The sequence below is a fragment of the Cydia splendana genome, chromosome 20 (assembly GCF_910591565.1).
Source record: "Cydia splendana chromosome 20, ilCydSple1.2, whole genome shotgun sequence".
NCBI classification, from domain to species: Eukaryota; Metazoa; Arthropoda; class Insecta; order Lepidoptera; family Tortricidae; genus Cydia; species Cydia splendana.
This window is the reverse complement of record NC_085979.1, coordinates 10317379-10338933: the sequence shown is the minus strand read 5'-3', so window position 1 is coordinate 10338933 and position 21555 is coordinate 10317379. Positions and strand designations below refer to the sequence as shown.

The window sequence follows — 21555 nt, the reverse complement described above, 5'->3', positions numbered from 1 at the left end:
TGGATGTAACGGTATTTTCTCTAATTGCGGTATTTGGTATCGTTTGATCGGAATATCTTACTCATTGACCGAGCAACGAGATTATCATTATACTTGAATGTGTGAACGACCCAGTAACGTAAAGCATTAAATCGCCCAGCAATTTCGACGGTGTCATGTTTAAAAGCTTTTATTTAACTTTTAATGGTGATTAGTAAGCTTATTGGTGTCTGCTAAATCCTGATATGTTTCTTATACATATAAAGCTGATCTGATAATGAGACCAGAAATGGTTAATAGGATCCATTTGATAAAACTAATTGAATAGGTATTTGGTTTGCATGTCAGAATTGTCTTAATGAGTAGGTATAATAGTAATAACAATAACTGTTAAATATGACAGTAAGCAAGACACTCTTGCATATTTTTTAAACAAAAACGTATTTTTGAAGTGTAATTCGAAGTAGAGGGTGCGTAGCCAACGTGCCAATCGTTAACGCTCCGAAGCGAATTTTTATTTTTTTTATTAAAAAAAAAATAAACAAAAGTAATGAAACGCAAATTACTGGTCGCATTAAAATGCAAGAGTGATAGAGATTAGCACGTTGGCTAGGCACCCTGATGTGCCGTCGTAACCTTTCCAAAATTGCGAAATTTCCACTTTGTACTAAAAAGTTTTTCGCAACAATCTGTAATTATCAGTGATCGTACATTTTCCAGCATTTTTGGTGCAGCGGAGTGGTGTTAACGGAATTGGTATAAATAATTACAACCTTAATGATTAATTAGCGTTAATTACGTTAATATTAACCTTAATTTACCATTTCAGTTGAAATTATCTATAATTACCAATGCCGTTAACACCACTCTGCCGCACCAAAAATGCTGGAAAATGTACGATCTCTGGTAATTATATTGTTGCTTCTAAGTTGCGTAAAGCTTCTAAAAAGATTTCAAAACTTTACCATTTTGTAAATCATTTCTATGTAGGTACCATTTTCTTTCTAGAATTACATTATACCTACCTAATCAATAAGTTAAATATTTATATTTCAACAATAAAATATGATAATTATCTTTTCAAACAACAATAAAATGTCACATTTTATGAGCGGAAGTAATAAAGGACAATAAACATTCACAGTCGTTCACGCTTTTTTAAAACCGCAAAATATTCAATTTGTTCATCTATAATAGTAAATTATGTATATTTATATAGTAAAAATTGAGATTAGTGACGATTTTTTGTACGAGTAGGTGTAAAGCAGGCTGGCTAATAAATAATATTCAAATCGCATGAGTAGAGCCAGAGCGAGGGGGGCGATTTTTGAATTTCGATCGCTCGATTTCGTCACTCGAAAATCGGTGGAAAACGGCGAAATGCTAATTTTTGAAATACGAGCGATATAAATTTGGAATCGAGTGGTGTTAACCACTCGTTTTCAATTCTATTAGTATAATTTAAATGCCTAATAGTGGAGATATTATTGAACGAAATACACGAAATCGTTTGGTCGAAATTCAAAAATCGGCCTCGACCAACTAACAAATTTCAGACCGGCCCTCATATAACAACACAAGTAAGGGTGGTATTCCATTTGTCCAATATATTGGACCAATGTGTATTGCGTCTCACAATTTTTTTATAGTGTGAGACGCAATGCACATTTTTCTTATAGTGTGAGACGCAATGACATTTTTTTTCCTAGCCTATTTGAGTGTCCCACTGCTGGGCAAAGGCCTCTCCCCTTAATTTCCACGACTGCCGATTTGGTGTTTCCTCCGGCCAGTTGTTCAGGAAGCTGTCCAGGTCATCCCGCCATCTCCGTTTGGGCCATGACATTGGACAAAGAAATTGGACAGGTCGATTAACGAACCATCACAAAAATCGTACAAAAAATCTATTAAATAATTTTTATTACGTGATAACCTAAAAACGTTCGAAATACACTTTAATTTCAATCAATCATAATCTACGAGTCGCATTCCTCGCTCGCTTATTCGGAAACTTCATCAAAGAAATTTATCGAAAACAATTTCGTTAACGAGCCTTTATATTCCGGCGGTTAATACTGGTAGCCAGTTTCGGAGTAACAACATCCGACATACATACCGACAAAATTAGCTTTGCGTCTTTAAAACAAAAACATACACAATTTTAAACCTCACCCCGTCGACATAAGCGACATGCCACTTTATTTTAACTACGTAAATCGGAACGGTTTCGAATAACTTTCTATGCGTCAATCAAGTAAGTACATTTGGCGGTAATCGATAGTTTATCGGTAGCTCCATCTGCCGGCCAGTAGCGATACTACACGCGACCTGTCAAAAGTTTGACAAACGTCATTTTTTACTTTTTTTTGCCGCGCGTGGGGTCAACGGCTTTTGGTGGGGTTTGAGTAAGTGGCCTGCTAATATGACATTTTGTTTTAAAAAATAACTCATAAATCATACATGAATTGATTTATACACTCGCATATGGTTGTATATGAATAATTTTCTTTGGCTAGGTCAGGGGTCGGCAAACTTTTAAGAAGAAAAGCCCACCGTAGTAGAAATCACCAGTTTTATACTCTGTATCTTTAGGTATTTAAAAAAGAGTAAACAAAATCTACCCTCAAATGGCTTCTTAAGCCAGTTGAGGGTAGATGAATATTACATGATCAAATACAAACGGGACGACACTACAGTGTTGCCACTTTTTAATTTCTACTCTTTTTTGCCAAGCTATAATGTAGGATAAAGTCAGGGCGTTCAGTGACAGATCCAGGTGGTTTTCTAATTGGTTAATCAATAAATGTTGTAACTACCTGAAAATGTACAGATTATTTGTTTACTTTTATTTAAGTACCTAAAGATACTGAGTATAGGAATCTCAAAGAGCTGCAAATGTTGTTTTCAGTCGTCTAAGAACTCTAAATCTGTTTTCTTGGTCGTTTGAAGAGCTGCAATTGTACCTCCAAAGAGCCGCATGCGGCTCGCGAGCAGCGATTTACCGACCCCTGGGCTAGGTAACTTCAAGCAAAAAATACGACAACACTATTTAATATGGCGTTTTAAGATCTACATATCTAAAGTTCTCAATACATAAATTTAATTACTTTGCGGTCAAGCGACATAATAAACGATTGCCCAGTTATTCATATTGAATTAATGTACTTAGGTTTGAATAGTTCGTTAACGGTAATGTCAAAATATTTGGTGTCGAAACAATTTCGCGCCATCTTACCTTACACTTTCTTTGTCGATCAAATATAGCTTTTATAAGGTTGAAAGGTTAAAGATTAATACAAATGGTGATTTTCTGGTCACACCACACGACATAAATATAAATAATTTGTCCGACTCACGCTTGGCTGCATATTTCTAATAGGTTTTCCTGTCGATAGGTAAATAACTAATTTGTATACTTATTTTTTTTTTCAAAATTTTAGACTCAGTAGTTTCGGAGATAAAAGAGAGGGGGAGATAAAGAATCGTAATTTTTTGGCTATTTTCTGAAATAACTTCTAAACTATTTATTTTAAAATTACAAAAAAAAATATATTTAGGATTCTCAAAATGAGCTCTTTTATTTGATATGTAACACGATATAGTTTAAAAAACATTATTTTTTATTTTTCTCATTTACCCCCCAAAAGTGGCCTCCATGTTTAAAATTCATTTGTTTACGCAAAATGTCCGTCTTTGGGTCACGAATTTACATACCGGGTGTGGCCTGTAACACGAGCAAAGAATTAAAAGATAGATTGTACTCCTCAAACCGTGACACTTTTGTTCAACAACTTTTAAAAATTATGAAGTATGACTCCCTATTTTTCATACAAAATAAATATTATCTTCAATGGACGCCATCGCCACGCCATATCATTGTGATTGACGTTGCTTGTCACGCCTTAAACATAACAAAATTCGCAATACATTGCGTCTTAGAATAAACTTTAAAGTGTATTAAAAATCAAACCACAAGTTATTTTTAAAAGTCGCTGAACAAATGTTGGTCAGTATGAGGAGTACAGCCTACAGTTTAATTTTTTGCTCATGTTACTGGCCACACCCGGTATATGTACTTACCAAATTTCAAATTAATTGTCCAGTACTTTTGGAGAAAATGGGATGTGACAGACAGACTGACGCACGAGTGATCCTATAAGGGTTCTGTTTTTTTCCTTTTGAGGTACGGAACCCTAAAAATAAATGAAAACTATAATTTTAACCTTTTAGCCTTATGAGGATAAAATAAGAAATGGGTAAGGTTTGATCTAGGTTTGTATAGTTGTCTGGCTCATGGCTGCCCGACAATTTCAGTTTCAGCAAAAAGCGGGTTTTAATCGGACAGTAGTTATTCTTATTGCACACCTTAAATAAAATTATAAACGAGCTGATCAAGACAATACATTTTTTGTATTAAATTCTTGGTGAATTGGTATTACGTAATTAGAAAACATCTCCATGTTTTTCTAGTTTTCTGATTGAATTTTTCCTCTATTTGTTACAGAGCGAAGAGTAAAAATGGCGGCCGCCTACTGCGGGAGAAACTGGAAAAGATAGGACTGAACCTGCCGGCGGGGCGGCGGAAAGCTGCCAACGTCACTCTCCTCACTAGCCTAGTCGAAGGTGCATATATCAACAATCTCTATAGTATTTTTTCTATTCGACTTTAATGGTTGAATTAAGACTTTGTAAACTATAATCGCATAATTTTTCTATGGGCTCCCGATTACCATACCACCGTCTTTACCATAACGTCACACGGGGCCCGTGCCCAGGGCCCCCATCCTCAAGGGGCCCCGAAGGATATACAGTAACAGTATATTTGATTACCCATAATAAATAGAGGATCATAGTAGAAAAACGTTAGTTTAATTAGCTTTCTTTACTTTCCAAAAGGGCCCCAAATTCTTATTGGCCCAGGGGCCCCAGAATAGTTTAAGACGGCCCTGCTCCCGATTCAACTATAATGACTTCATAAGGAAACGCTTTAGAGAACTATCTAGAGGACAAAACAAAAGGTTATAGTTAGACCAAGAAAAGTCTGCAGGGATTTTGACAGCACACGACTGGCCAGTGTTATGTATACGTCATAATTTCATAGAAGTTTGACGTTTAATTAAACACCTGCACTGCGTGTGCTATCAAAATCTCTGCAGACTTTTCTTGGTCTAACTCTAGAAGAAAAGACATCAACGAGTTTTTTTTAATGAAAAAGAAGCCCAATGAGGTCTTTTGTTCCATCCATTTATCTACTGAGATACTTACCTAACTTTGTTCAATTATTTAGGTTATATAGTAGAAATAGTGTATACAATAGTTATATAATCTAGCTTTTCAATATCGTACCTTACTTAAGCCACTCAGCAAGCTTCGCTGCACTGCATGTTAACCTGTATGAAATGAATACTGTATAAAATTATCTTTATCATGCACGGCTACAGAATTAGACTCAAATCTTTAAGGCTGACAATTAACCCATTCGACACTCATTCTTGTTTTTCTGTTTCCAGCGGAGGCAGTGCACCTAGCACGCGACTTCGGCTACGTGTGCGAGACGGAGTTCCCGGCGCGCGCGCTGGCGGAGTACCTCGCGCGGCAGTACGCGGAGCACGACGCGCGACGGCGACGCGACCTCCTGCAGGCCACTAAGCAGGTAACTTCATCAATAGCCGAACTGTACTGTATCTGTGGCCATCTTTGGCTACCACCTTCAGAGGCAGTGTAGTTAATGCATCTTTGGCTCATGTGGGAGACGCGACTTACTACATGCCACTAAGCAGATAACTTCAACAGCAGAACTGAAGTCTTAACTTATCTGTGGCTAAGTAGCCAAGGCAAGGCAGTGTAGATAGAGCATCTTTGCGAGAGCGATTGCGTCCGCAGGATGAGAATACTGCAGGCCACTAAACAGGTCTGTATTGTAAATATAGTCCCCAGAATTGAATTGATGATAGTTCCATTGTCTTTCCAGTAGTCTTAAAGATTCGATGCTTTGAGCATTATTACTACAGAAGCCTTATGTTAGCCTTCTACTCTTGACCTTCAAGATTTCGCCGAGGTAACTCACACTGATCTACTCTATGTAAAAAATCCACCTACTCGTATTTCCTCATTATGACCATTTCGTTTATAAAACTCTTATAACAATGTATACGTTTCAGGTGACCAAGGAGCTAATGGACCTCCTGAACCAGGATCGTTCACCGCTCTGTAATACGAGACCGCCGCACCTACTGGAGCCCGCCATACAACGGCACCTCACGCACTTCTCGCTCATCTCACATGGCTTCGGTGGACCGGCCATAGTGGCAGCGCTGACTGCTATACAGGTACTTATACTTGTGACTGGTGGACCTCTGAACCAGGACCGCTCTGTAATACGAGACCGCCGCACCTACTGGAGCCCGCCATACAACGGCACCTCACGCACTTCTCGCTCATCTCACATGGCTTCGGCGGACCGGCCATAGTGGCAGCCCTGACTACTATACAGGTACTTATACTTGTGACTGTTGGACCTCTGAAGCAGGATCGTTCGCCGCTCTGTAATACGAGACCGCCGCACCTACTGGAGCCCGCCATACAACGGCACCTCACGCACTTCTCGCTCATCTCACATTCATTCGACGGACCGGCCATAGTGGCAGCCCTGACTGCTATACAGGTACTTATACTTGTGGCTGTGCGACCTCTGAACCAGGACCGCTCGCCGCTATACAATACAGCCGCCGTACTTGCTAGAGTTAGCCAAATAACGGCACTTTACGCTCTTTTCTCTCATCTCGCACGGCGTCCATAGGTTGGCTATAGTGACCGCGTTAACTGCTATACAGGTACTTATCATAATTGTGATTACTGACTGGACCAGGACCGCTTAGCAATATCCCGCCACCGCACTTACTAGAGCTGACCGTATTTAACGGCATTTTACGCACTTTTCTCTTAATCTCACATGGCTTCGACGGGCCGACCGTCGTGACGGCACTTACTGCTATTCAATAATCTTTAGCCTGACCTGCTGGAATTATTAAACTCACCTTTGAGACACAATTATTAAAAAAATAGCATTACCTACAGTCGTCCCTTACATCATGGCTGTAGTGGATTTATGACGAGTGACTGGATATTCTAATTGTTGACAAACCCTTTATAAATTAAAGAAAATAATAAAATGCGAATAAACAAATACTGGTATTTAATACCCACTAGTATTTTAGAAACCAGTAGGCGCTATCACAATTTATAATTTGCAGATAGTCTTAAAAGGTTAAAATAGTGTTTTGTTATATTTAATTATTTTTTTATTGTTTCAGAATTTCTTAAACGAGTCCCTCAAGCATTTAGACAAATTATACCCCCAAAGCGGTATGGTTTCGTCGTCAATGGATAAAACCAAAATGGACCCCGACATCAAGAAGTAACACCAACATAACGGCGGAAACGTCGGCCGCACCACAGAGTGTAACCATGTGACCAAGGAACTGTCCATACGGACGCGAATTATCTTCATATCGTTCTACTGCCAACATACAAAATTTAAAAGGAGATTGCGTATTTATTTTTATGATGATCTTCGTTTGTGGCCCGCATACAAATAAAGTGCAATTATAATACTCAAGATTGTGAGATTTGTAAATATAGATTTTAAAATGAATACCCATAGTATTAATTAGCATTTAAAGTAGTATTAAATTCTCAGGCCATGATTTCGTGTTTTCGTCGAGACGAACTATTTTTATTACGAGGTTATGATAAATGCAAAAACTGCAATAAGTAACACATATCAAATTGTAAATAATTTATTGTACAGTATGTATACATTACATACTAAGGGATAACATAGCATTTTCACCGATCGTTCGAATTTAGAAACAACCTCTTTAGTTAAGGTTAGATATAATTTTGCTAGTGACTCAATGTGAAAGTGTGCCAATTAGTTTAAAAACGGATACATGTGTCCGATGATTAAGTAATTTAATATTTATTGATAATCTCGCATGTATATAATAATTATGAGTACCGTATTGCCAATTTCTCAGTTGTAGTGTTTGTAGAACTAAATTACTTTGGTGTAAATGGTGCCAATATTCCAAAAACTGGTAACTAAATCATACTTTTAACTATTGTCTGAATATCATAAATTTCGCAAAAATTTAAGTTCGACAAGGTTACACTTTATTGATTAAATGAATATGAATATGGCTCGATACGCACAATTCGCACCACTGAATATTCAGTTTAGTAAAAATATCATAAACTCTATCTCTCATACTTGCTCAACAAATTCTCCAAAATGATCTTTAATCGTGTGCCAAATGATACCTAATTAAAGTAATTAAAAAATTGTATTAAACTTGAAGTAGATTAGCTTTTTTTGTTACTTTTACCACCACAAAGACTACCGAATAAGTTTCATTATTTTTGTAAGACGATTGTCATACTCAATAAAGAAGAATTACATTTTAACCTTTTAACAATATTGTAAGATAGCAACCGTAATATGAATGCAGTCGTGGTAATTAAATATATATGTAATCTCTATTACCATGACGATAAATTTTACCATTGTTTGTTTAATTTAAATTTTTTACTTTTAACCACTAAGTATTTTAATAAAAAAATACATTAAATTACAACACGGCAAAGTGGAAAATTACGATTTTTACGTTTTGGTCTAATCAAAAGGACTGACATTGGGGTTAAAAGGTTAAAATGGTCGCACCTATTCTGTCAAAACAATAACACGTTCAATAAATCGATTTTGCAAATAAAACCTTATACATACTTGGTCCTATTTTGTAAAGCTACTAGGTATTCTAAAGGGATTCGAACCTAAGACCACTAACATCACAGTTATATATGTAGCGGTGTGATACGCGGTTTATATATGTAAAATATTAAATTGTAGATTTATAAAATAGGGCTCTGAAGTAATTTCATTATTCGTTACTTTAAGACGATAGTGGACAACCGCTTCTGTGTTCAGTCAGCAGCAGAAGTTACTAAGCGGGCGAGGTGTTCAAAATTACCTTGACACGCTCTTATTCTCTTAACAATAAAGTCCCGTCAAGATCGTTTTGAACACCTGGCCCGCTTAGCAACTTCTGCTGCTGACCGTACAAACGTAATCCCCGTTTTTCTGCCTGGATATTAACTATTAATTTGTTGTATATTAACCAGAGCCATGCTCCTTCGTTTGACTTTTTTTAGATTTGTTTATTATTATAATGAGCTCTTATAATTTAATTGAGCGAAAAACGAATTCGATATTTTTTTATGAGCTCTAACTCTCCTAACCTTATCTCATGTAAACCTGTGTTGTGTACTTAACATTATTGTACAGTGTATTATACATGTTATAATTATTTAAAAATCTAATAAAAACAAACGCAAGGGCATGGCTGTGGTTAATATACGTCAAATTGCGTAAAAATATTTTCTATAATTTTTACCGCATGTGCAAAATTCCACGCTCTATTATTCCATTATCCTAATAAATAAATGAAAAGGGGGGTCAAGAGTTATGTTAATTTTTACGACTTAGGGCCACTTGCACCATCAACTAACGCGGGGTTATGTGATTAAACCGTTAACCCAGTGTCAAATTGCACTGGTAACCATGGTAACTCCATGTTTAAACGGTTAACCCCGGGTTAGTGAATTGGTGCAAGTGGCGAAGGGTTAATATACAAAGAGGAAAATGTGAACTACATTTGTATGAAGAAGAGAGCACGTGACGTCGTCCACTCTCCTCTTAACAATGCTTTTAGTAGTATATTTTATACTTTTCGGGGATTACCTCATTGTAACTTAAGGCTCTGTGAAGTTTTTGAATCAGAGTAAAATTGTGTCGCACATTTTGTTCAATGCACTATGTTAATGTTAATTCTTTGGACACGGACTTTGGATATGGACACGGTTTGGTTGAAGTGTAATGACGATTTATCATCCTCATGGAGATATTTCTTGAAAAATATGGATAAGATTGTGTTTGTTTCATTTCCCAGAGTAAATGAATGATGTTATTTTAATAATTGTTTAATTTATTTCTGCTGATTCACCTAATTGACCGAGCGTTAGCGAGGTAAAGGCAAGCCAGAGTTGAGTATGCTGTGCCCCTGCTCAGTGGTCACTCCGGCCGGCAAATGAAGGCAAGCCGGAGAGAAGGGTCTGACCGACTTGTGGGTATGGGACCCAATGAATACGTCTAGAAAGAGCAAATACATTTTGATCCTAACTCGTTAAACTTTAGGCCGATTTGTCTCATATAAGTACCTAATAAACTTAAAAATTCTTACCACATGAATGGACCTAACAATATTCATGTAGTCTAACAAACAAGCAGCATACAAAGATGAAAATGACACCTGCGGGCTCAGCACGGTTCCATTTTATCGACTATCACTATGCGCGTCCCTTTCGCACTTACATACTTGTTAGAACGTGACAGGCATGGTGACAAGGGATAAAAACGCGACCGTGCTAAGCCGCCTGGTTACATGATGTTCCGTATTTTTACAGGGTACATAATGGACCTACTAGCGACATCTAGTTTGTTATTGGTGAAATTCATATTTTCTAATTTTGATTTACACATTCGTTAGGTTTTCATAAAAATCTAGGCAACACAAGACACAAGGTTTCGGAATTTTAAAGTTACAGTAAAGCTAAAATTAGGTTATGTCTGCAGCGATATCGAGGGCTACTAGCGCCATCTAACTGCCCTGAGGTAACTAACGATATGGGCTTAGGATGGTGTACACAGATTATTAACTATACTTGGTCAAGCAAATCTTGTCAGTAGAAAAAGGCGGCAAATTTGAAAAATGTAGGCGCGAAGGGATATCGTCTCATAGAAAATTTGAATTTCGCGCCTTTTTCTACTGGCAAGATTTGCTTGACCATCTATAGTTACTTCGTAACGATGGACGGTTATTCTTATACGAACATTACCGAACGTGTTCATACTTATTTCTGAACGTAGCCAGAATGTCAAAATGACATTTAAAAAAATTACCGCTAAACACGGTGCCGTGCCGGTTGCCGCGTTAACTACCAGCCATATTCGAACTTTAAGATACGTCAAATAATAGATATGGAAACGATATAGATTGGATATGTCAGTGTCAAACCAGTGTCAAAAGTGACGTTTTTGTTTGTAGAAACCCACTGAAATATGAAACCTATGGAAGTGAAACGTCAACGAAAAATGCGTGCCAGTGTGACGTCATCCGGTGACAAAACATGGCGGTTTTAGTGCTGCCCCGAAGATTTTTACTGCTACTAGGTTTTATCGATTCACCGATAACTTTTTAACGTGTTCGGCTCATTTTATTTATGTATTTCTTGTTTGAATAAAATGATAATACATTTTAAAATACTAAGTATAAATTATTTGTGTAGTTTATATTTTAATAGGAAGTAAGTAAATATTTTTTGATTATATTGTTATGTGAAAAGATATTTTGATTGAGTAAGATGTGTAAAATCTAAGACAATTTCGTGTTTCGAATTTGACAGGTAAACGAGATGTCGCTGTACAACTCCATACATATTGGGATGTTTGCGGTAACTCTGATTTTCAAAAGTTGACGTTTGACAACTCAGTGACCGCAAAACACATCGCGCAGTACAGCGCCATCTGTTTTGGATGTCAAAATAAGTGTACGTGTTTTTCTTAGACTCTACCTCTCTATTACAATCAATTTTTCACATCACCTATTCGGAAAAGGGATTTTTCTTCACTGCTAGGAGGAATCAAAGTGACACTTTTCTTCCCTGCTAGGAGGGATCAAAGTAACACTTTTCTGTTCTAGCGCACTATTTTACATTATTTTTTTAGCTTAAATAATCTGTTTAAGCATCACATTGGGTCAACACTAAGTTTTTTTTTCTCATAGTTGATGTGAAAAGCAGTTTGTGTCACACGGCATCACAATAAAATTATTTCGTCTTGGGCGTTAACACTTGAATCCTTCATTACGCTTATAATCCGTCGCTTCATTCAGGATTCAATGTACGCCCTTGACGGAAATATATCATTATGATCCGGATCGTAATGATCATTATGACGGGTGAAAAAAACAAAACACCTCCAGAACATTTATTTAATTACAAAAATAAGGAATGACTTCCGCTCTTCAACATTTATTCAGCAAATAGGCCACAACACAAGGGCACTTTTACACGTTAACATTGAATTTACATAGAAGCAAAAATAATAACAATACATCAACAATTTTATAAAATATCATCATCTAACTGCAACTACCAGTTCAAATCAACGTATTACAATTACTTAGAGATGTATAATAGCTCGTGTTAGCGTAAACAGACCAGTCTCCACAAACAGCACCCGTTCACGAGTATGACGCGTATCTCAACCATCTCCTCTAAAATCACTTTATTTTACAGATACAAAAACACAAAAAATGTATCTATAATAATTAGAGGTGTAAATGTCTCTAGGTGTCAGAACTATAACATTATATAGTTTATCAAATTATCCTTAGAGATGTATAGGGTGTCCAAGAGTCAAAGTCCTGTATAATTAACTCATTCATTGAGGACATTACGAAAAAGACTGAAAAGATTATTAAGAGAAAAAGAAACATACGAGAGCACAATGAGGCGTCTCACTGTAATTAAACTCCAAAATAAAGTTACTAAGTATAATAGCTCGTGTTAGCTTAAACAGACCAGTCTCCACTCTCCACAAACAGCACCCGTTCACGAGTATGACGCGTATCTCAGCCATCTCCTCTAAAATCACATGAAAATAGACTTTAAATTTGGCCTTATATTTTCTATTCCAATAGCTTCCAGCCACTTTTTCTTTTTATATTCATTATTTGGTAACCTATAAAACATGTTTTAATTATTTAATTAAGATAATTTAGTTGGTTTTAAGCGCAGTAGCATGATAAAATAAGAAAATATAAATAAGCAATCATAATATATCGATATCAAAGTCGATAAATAATGTACAACCCTAGCTAAAATGTTTACAATATTTAAGCGTAAAAATATAGTTAAATAAGGCAAATCACTTCATGACCTATAACTGCGCATAAGAACCTTGCTATTTATAATGTGAAACATCCTTAAATTCCCCAGGAACATTAACAATAACCAATATTTTTAATGTAAATTATAGCGTACCTGTGAAAGGTTAAAGATGGCTGATTTGCTGTTTTTTTTATGCGGCACCCTAATATACTACACGCTGGCATATTCACGACGTAATTATTGATATTTGGCTTCAATTATATTCAAACACAAGCAAAATCTCGAAAGATAATTGATAATTTTAATTTTCACCACATCCTTTTGACAGGACAAGTACCGGCTGAACTGACTGACAATGACATTTGCGTGACTAAACATGGCGGATTTTCGGCCGCATTAGGTATTTACGTATTTTCATGAAACACTTTATGTACGTACTGAAATACTGTCATCTTTTTTTGCTGTGTAACCCAGTGCTGAGTAAAAACGAGATAGATATATATTTATGTGTGTGCCGTCAAAATGGGTGCTATTTGTATAAGCAATTGTACGTATAGAACAATATGTCTTGTCCCTATTATATAGGTCTATGTAGAAACCTGACTTTTGACACTTGTTTGACACTGACATATCCAATGCATATCGTTTCCATATCTATTATTTGACGTATCTTAAAGTTCGAATATGGCTGTACGTATTTTAGGTAGGTAACACCAAAGAGAATATAATCACTACGTTTTAAGAGACGGGACTTCCATACTAGCGATTTAATTAGTATGTGTGTATGTTTGGTGTCCCAATCATTACCAACATGTATGACAAAGAACTGTCAAAGAACAATAGTACCAACATAACAGACTTAAATAGTGTAGTATGCCACACGCTTGCGTATTTTATCGATATCGATAAATTGGGGAGGATTGAAACATAAGCCCCTGTCAACAAATTTCGTACTAGAAATCAGGTTAGAATCGAGTCCACATTTAAGTCGTATGTTATATATAGTGTGGACTTTTAGTGGACTAATACATGGTTGGACTTAAATGTGAACACGATGTTTATTTGTTAAAATAAAAATATGTATGTCAAATGATTTTTTTTTTATAATATTTTAATATAATTAATTTAAAATACATCCCGATGGTCCGACGGTCCACAGGTTACAGAGGAAAATGTGTGTTCACCTGATTAAATGATTTTTTTTCTATATACATATAATATTCTTGAATAATAAAATTAAGTCTTCCTTTACAACTTATTTGCGCCACTGCCTGCATCTGAAAACATTTAATAATTAAAACAGAGATACATACTTTTTCTTATATTTTAGGTTAAAATCTTAAATAATAGAGAATATCACGCAAAACTCTGCGTAAGTAGCGCCACTACCACTATCTGTCACAATCTGAGGGTCTACCGCAAAACAAGAAAACCTAAATTTCATTATCCTCTCTATCACTCTTGCATATTCGAGCGATAAAAAGGCAGATAACTAAATTTCGATTTTCGCGCTTACCAGTACTTAGGACCTTGTTAACAAAGCGCCTTGATGCATCAATTCAATTCAAATTCAATCAATTTATTGTCTGTTAAAACTTGTCAAAAAACAGTTTAAGGCAGAGTATGTATAAGTTAGTCCATGAATTTACTGGAGTCGGTAGTACTGCACTCTGGCGGCAGAACATTGCAGTAATATCCCCTATTACTAGATTCCAAAAATATATAATGTAATGTCCATTCCATTACTGCACAGATGATAAATAATTTTCCACTAAAAATATTCGGAGAAATAATTATAGTCATGTTGTATAACAGGATATTCACTCATTTTATTTTATTTACATTGATAAAAAATTTGGCTGCAGTCGATATCGATACTTGTAGTACATCACTAGTTCACAATGAAAGTGGATATGAAATATCTAACTTTCGATGTGTTTATAGCCTGCTACACCAAAATAAGGCTAAAAGTATCTAAAGCAATACTTACCGGTCTTCATCTAATGGAAATTTTGCCATAAACTTCCTTTTTTGCGATTTTCGCGAGCGTATCAATTGCCACATATTTCGCACTGAAACAACTTAGTTTTCGGTGGCATTTAAACAAAATCTATTGACTCACTGTATGTTCATAGAGTCTGGCTAGCCAAAAATTGTTGACAGATATTTCGTTGTTGTATCACCAATTGTCTATGATTAAAAAAAAAAGCTAAAAGTCAGTTGTCAATTTATGTCATTCATTCAAATTGTTTGCGGTTTATAAGGGGTTTATTTTAAATAATATTAATAATGTCTATACTGAGTGAGGTTCGCAAAGTATTATTTAAGCTCGTAAATAATTACGACAATGTGCGAAGTCGACGTGTAGCGTTGTATAACGAAAAACTGCAATGTTTACAACTCCTAAAGAAATGTAAACAAATTCGGAGGTTGGTGCTCTATAAATATTTTGATACTTAGCTTTTAGCATATTTGGCATAGTACTTATGTATTTTTTTGGTGATGGATTAATATTACGGTATTATCGAGCTAGATCTTATTTACACTACATTTCATTTTTCGCCTTGTTACAATGGTATATGGTGAGAAAGTGTTAACATATGTGTTTATCGTTGACTGTACTTTACATAGTGGTAGAAATTATGTGAGCTGACTTTGAGTGCACGTCAACGTATATTTAACTTATATCCTTAGGTACCTTACATGTGCACAGAAATAAAAAATATTTTCTAGTATCAAAACTATAATTCCTACTACACAAAGTGTGACCAGCCCAAGATTTTTTGAATTTCCCGCCAAACATTTGTGTAATATTTCAGTAGCCAGACTCTATCACGTTTGACTGTTTTGGAAAATAACAAAGGCTTTTAAAAAAGAAATTCCAAGAAATACGTAAGTAAAACCTACGAACCGCCATGACAAGCAACAAAGTAATGTGGCTGACAGTTGACTTGACAGATAAATAGCACTGACGTTTTATTTTGTTTTTTTGGCTATGGCTAGGTCACTGAAGTCCATACAAAACCTTGTTTTGTTCCTAGTTGCGTCAGCCTGGATAACACAATCAAAACAAGAATCTTAAATAAGTAATAAACATGGATTTAAGCATGGGTGAAATGGACGTCTGTGATGATGAACAATTAGATACGAAGAAATGCTACAGATGTGGTTACGAATTATTGGACAATTTAAACGTAGTGTATAACTCATCAAATTCAATCTTTATCTTCTGGAATAAGTACCAGTTATTTCTGTACGAAAATATGAATTTTAAAGAAGCTAAAAGAATATTCACTCCAGAGTTTAGTGTGCATCAGATTATAATATCGAATAATTACTTAATTTGCCTAGACCGTCGTGGAAATGTGCACGTAACTTCGCTTAAATTCAAAAATACACAGAAACGTTTAAAGACGAGTTTTTCACCGCGAGAACGGAATATTTTAGGCTTCGTTGAATGTGGTGAATATGTAGTGAGTTTGAAGGCAGAATCAGACACTTACTTACTGTGTTTAAATAGAATCAACAGTGATTTCCAAGCAAAAAGAAAGATTCCAATTTGTTATAAAGGTGAGACCGGGATACCGCAGAAAACTAGCCAAGATAAATGCTTGCTAATTGTTTCCAAGGTTACTAGCCATGATGAAGGAATAAAGCAACTGTTTAGCATTAATCTTATAGCAAAGGATACAAATGTTGTAATTATGTCCTTTGACAGAATGAATGTGTTTGCCTGTTTATTCAGTTCTAACATGTCGCAAGATGACATTCAGTTGATCAAGCTTTACTCATGTCCATCGGAAATATGCAATATCCAAGTTGTACAGTTGGAAGAACTTAATGTGACAATAGTTCTCAAGTCCGGAACCATTTTGAAGCTTCCGCTTCAGACAACAACACAAATGGTCGTTCCAATCCATTTAAACACTGCAGTTAACAAGTTTATGTTACTTAAAGATACATTAATATATACAGATGGTCTTTCTATGTGGAAAACCGAAAACACGTTTTCAAAAATAACTTTCAAACAATATTTCCTCCGACAGGTCAAGGACTTTGTCAGGGTCGGAGACCAATTGATCGGCACAACATTTTCGAAGCTCATATACGTGATACCAGATGATGACTTAAGTTATCTCGAACCAGAATCTGAACACTGCCCTGCTGAGAAATTATTAAACAATTCTGAATACTTGTACAGATTATTAGAAGAAGTGGATAAAAACAATGAATTGATTGAGAAACTTAATGAGGAAGGGAACTATATAACGGCATTGGCATTATCTAACAGACAAGATTTAATGGACAGCATTTTGGAAAACACAATCACTGTTTACGAGCATTATGAGGATGCTGTCAAAGAAAATCCAGATTTATCAATAACTGAGGATTTAGAAGAGTATTTCAAAGCAGAATCAGTTTACTTTCTCATAAAAATGAGAATAATGCAAATGGAACATTCAGTAAATCAAGTTATATCTCAATTGTTTAAGAATTCCAAGATACACATGTCACTGTTTTCTGAAGACAAGCTGTTGAAGACTAACAGCCTTAATGTATCGGACTCATTTTATAAAATAAATGTGTTAATACCGCTAGATTACCAAGCGATGACAAATGTGTCAGTTGTTAAAGTAAACATCAGAATAGTCACGCATCTGCCGGGGGCTTTTGATTCAAAAGAACCAATATGGACAACACTGTACAGAAAAGAAATAATTCTAAACTCGGAACACTTCATCAAAACAGATTTAATTTCAAGCAGACCGAGAAGTTTCAAGGAACCTCAAGAATCAATTGATGACATGATTACAAAAACCGCCAGTAATCAACATGGAAATCTTTTTAATTTCACGGATACAACAAATATATCAGATTCTGAATTTTCCATGTACGTTAAATTACCAGTTTATTACACTGAAATATTTAAAAACCAGGAACTACTCAGTAGTTTGAATACAAGAAAAGCGGAGTATCTTTCAAAACAACTTTCTTCGGAAGAGTTTTTGAAATCGAATAGTAACCTAACTTTTGAAATTGGTAGACACAAGCTGGACGTTGAGATAGTAACAGATGATAGCCCGGTACTAAAGGTGTCTGGTACTGATATAAGCAAGGTGTTGGGTGTTCGAAACTTCATTGCCGATTTACTTTATGGAGATTACAAGACAACTGGGCCAGAAATTCAATTTACAGATTACGCTTTTTATACCAATGTTGAGGTATTTTATATTTTTATTTTATTAATAATAATATTTACAATTTGCGCAAATTAGAAATAGATTCTATCTAACTTTGCACCAACATGAACAGAACAAAGTGAGGGAGTGTCACTATGAATATCATATTTTCATAGAAATTTGACATTAATTATAACATTACCAAACTTTGTCATTAGTCAGCTTCGGTTGAACCAAAAGTATTTGAAGTAAGTAAATTATTGAGTTCACTCATGATTTTACCCAGTCTGACTGTATCCTTTTTTTTTCAGAATATGCAAAAGACCATCAAAGGCAGCATGGAGAATCCACACTCAGAGCATCTTCAAGATTTAGCTGAACAGTTACAGAAGATAATAGGGAATTTGCCAATTTGAATTTACCAGTTTCAATAATAATAATATTTTTATAAATAAAGATACTTTATTTATGACAATACCGTTTATAGTATAAATAAATAAACTGAATTTACTGTTGATTTTTATCCTACATTATTATTTTGAATCTGTCTAATAAAACCGATGTTTGTCAGCTCAAGGCCACAAATCTATCTTAGAACAGTCAGAATATATACAAAAACGGAGTCGAGGGTAACGAATTACATAATAAAATAACAATAGGCCGGATTAATACTGTTTTTATTAAAACCTTGTTAAAACATATGCTTTGGTTTAATCAACATCGCCAATAGATGGCATTAGTAGTAGAGCTATTTCCACAGAAAATATTAGTGGCTATTTCATTATGTTATAGTCTGACAAAAAGAGTAGAAATTAAAAAGTGGCAATATTGTAGTGTCGTCCCGTTTTCTTACATAGATTGATTTGAAAGGGTCGTGACACTACAGTATTGCCACTTTTTAATTTTTACTCTTTTTTGTCAGACTAAATGTAGTTGGAATATTATTAGCTTAAATCATGATGGTAATGTTATTAGCTTAAATCATGATGATCTGTTAAACAAAACATGATGGTAATATATAGTTGGTCAAACCAATTTGTCAGTCGGTAACAACCAGGAAAACTATACTCATCCTTTTCTTTTGGGTGCTAGTACTAGTGTAAGACAAAGATAGTATGATTCTCTCTGTCTATGATTGAAATGAGACAGTCCTTTGACAAACTATATTGTTTAGTTTAACAGATAACTATATTGTTTAGTTTGGTTGAAAAATGTTATTTTTAACAAAATTCTTATTCTTCTATAATACATAGAGTAGTTAACAAAAGTTTTTGTGCTATTTATTCAATGTGATAAGTTTTGAAGTAACATTGAATTTCATGTCACATAGTTAAACAGGACTAGAATACTATGCTACATAATACTTAACAAAAACTTATAGTTTATATATTACTAGCCTCATCCACATAGATCATCATAATTTTTATATTCAACGTGTATTTATATAACTTCACTATACTTCGTTTCTTTAGCATTAGAAAAAGACTACACAATCTTGACATTTTATTGAAAAATAAGTCACAGCAAATATGTAACAATTATAATATAGCATACTAGCTTTTGCCCGCGACTTCGTCTGCGTGGAATTAGTGACAGCAGCTAGAGTAGGTATAGCGCCTGGATAATGCTAATCATTCAATTCGAGCATTGCTTACTTCAATCAGAGATATATATAACTCCGTATAAGATAAATAAAGTCTAAGAAAAAAACGTGCCTCGGACGGCCAAGGAAAAGTCATTCTCGAATAGATGGCGCCATTACCTTTGGCCTATTCTCGGCTAGATGGCGTTAACGACACCGTTTGGTATTTAACAATTTTAACACATATCAGTGAAAGAACATGGGTCAGTATGGAACAATAAAAACTAAGAATCATTTATCCGTAAACATATTTTGTTTATTTTATACATTTTCAATTTTATTTTAAGTTTTAATCGTGTGTCGATAGATGGCAGTAAATGTACCGTGACTACAAAATTGACAATGACAGGACCCCTCTATACTATCTATTCTTTTTGCTTCAATTATTAGGCAATTATTAACTCTTTCAATTCCACCCCCCTTTGCACTCTCTTCAGGGATGATTTCCGACATAAAAACTATCCCATGTCCTTCCCCGGGACTCAAACTATCTCTATACCAAATTTCAACTAAATCGGTTCAGCGGCTTAAGCGTGAAGAAGTAACAGACAGACAGACACACTTTCGCCTTTATAATATTATATAGAGTATGGATATGATCATTTACATTTATTTGGTTTCATATACTATTTTTAAAAAGCGTTTTTCAATATTGCAAGATTGTGTAGTCTTTTTTTAATGTTTAAAAAAAACGAGGTATAAGAAATGATCTTTAGAAATGGTTTATACAAAGATGAAATTGCCGGAGGTTAGTAGACATAAGTTGGATGATGTTAAGCAAAAATATGTCAACCCACATTAATTATCAAAGGCTTTTATTTAACCTTTTTGACGCCAATGACCAATATATCCGCACCGCAGGTTCAACGCCAAAGACTGATTAATCGGTCACAAGCCACAGACCAACATAGACTTACGTGCAATGCATAAAGTTCAATTTCAGCTTTGACATTTCGGTGACGTGGCGTCCGCGTGACAGCTTTTGTGTTTGACACGGCGTCGAAAAGGTTAACTCGCAATGTACAGTCACCTGCAATAATATGTTACACAACGAAGGCCGCAAAAATATCTGACACGATCTTATTTGTAGAGCCAATAAGAGCGTGTCACATATTTTTGCGGCCTTCGAAGAGTAACATATTATTGCAGGTGACTGTACGTAAGTATGTTTGTACGCGTCAAATCTTGCAAGTTAAAACAACGCAACTTAATTGTATTTGGGTTTGTTAGACTGAGTATTAAATAGTTGCCTGTTGAAAGAAAAGTACAGTCAGCGATAAGTCTCTATCAAAAATAGGGAATATTACGCGAAACTGCGTAGGGGGCGTCACTATATCACTGTTGCATATTCGAGCTATAACGAGGCAGATAACTAAATTTCGTTTTTCGCGTTTCCCGGTAGGCCCTTGTTAACAAAACGCCTTGATGCATCAATGTCATATTTTACTGTCTGTGAAAACTTGTCAAAAGACAGTTTAAGGCACAGTATGTATAAGTTACTCTATGGTTTACTAGAGGCGCTAGTGCTGCACTCTGGCGGCAGAACAATGCAGTAATAACCCCTATTTAATTTTTGAAAAAATATTTTTTTTGCAATAAAGATGTCGAGCGTATTTTTAACCAAACATTATCCTATTCGCATGGATGACTTAAATTTTCTAATAAGTAGATGGCGTTACTAGTAAGCTAAATGACATCTTATTTAAAATAAATATAAAACTAAAACTAACTAGAATTAAAATAACTAAA

The 21555-nt window shown here is 35.2% G+C and overlaps 2 protein-coding genes across 5 annotated transcripts in view; both read left to right on the top strand.

Moving 5' to 3' along the window:
• The window catches only part of LOC134800754 (transcription factor AP-2-epsilon), an 85674-nt gene extending 78044 nt beyond the window's left edge, over positions 1-7630 (top strand). For all 4 annotated transcript variants that reach the window (XM_063773297.1, XM_063773295.1, XM_063773296.1 and 1 more), the window contains 4 exons: positions 4481-4599; positions 5487-5629; positions 6138-6305; positions 7290-7630. In XM_063773297.1, the coding sequence (XP_063629367.1) occupies positions 4481-4599; positions 5487-5629; positions 6138-6305; positions 7290-7397 (538 nt within the window). In that variant the 3' untranslated portion in view covers positions 7398-7630. The remainder of the gene's footprint in view (positions 1-4480; positions 4600-5486; positions 5630-6137; positions 6306-7289) is intronic.
• An 8426-nt stretch (positions 7631-16056) lies between these two features.
• Positions 16057-18655, top strand: LOC134800484 (uncharacterized). Its single transcript, XM_063772950.1, has 2 exons — positions 16057-18206; positions 18476-18655. The coding sequence occupies exons 1-2, from the start codon at positions 16080-16082 to the stop codon at positions 18578-18580; spliced, it is 2232 nt and encodes a 743-aa protein (XP_063629020.1). The 5' UTR covers positions 16057-16079; the 3' UTR covers positions 18581-18655.
• Positions 18656-21555: the final 2900 nt, after the last annotated feature.

What these genes read in the sequence shown, in the direction of transcription:
- LOC134800484 (XM_063772950.1), top strand. Translation starts at nt 16,080, where the DNA reads ATGGATTTAAGCATGGGTGAAATGGACGTCTGTGATGATGAACAATTA. An exon ending in CTTTTTATACCAATGTTGAG is followed by an intron (nt 18,207 to 18,475) that starts GTATTTTATATT and finishes TTTTTTTTTCAG; the next exon opens with AATATGCAAAAGACCATCAA.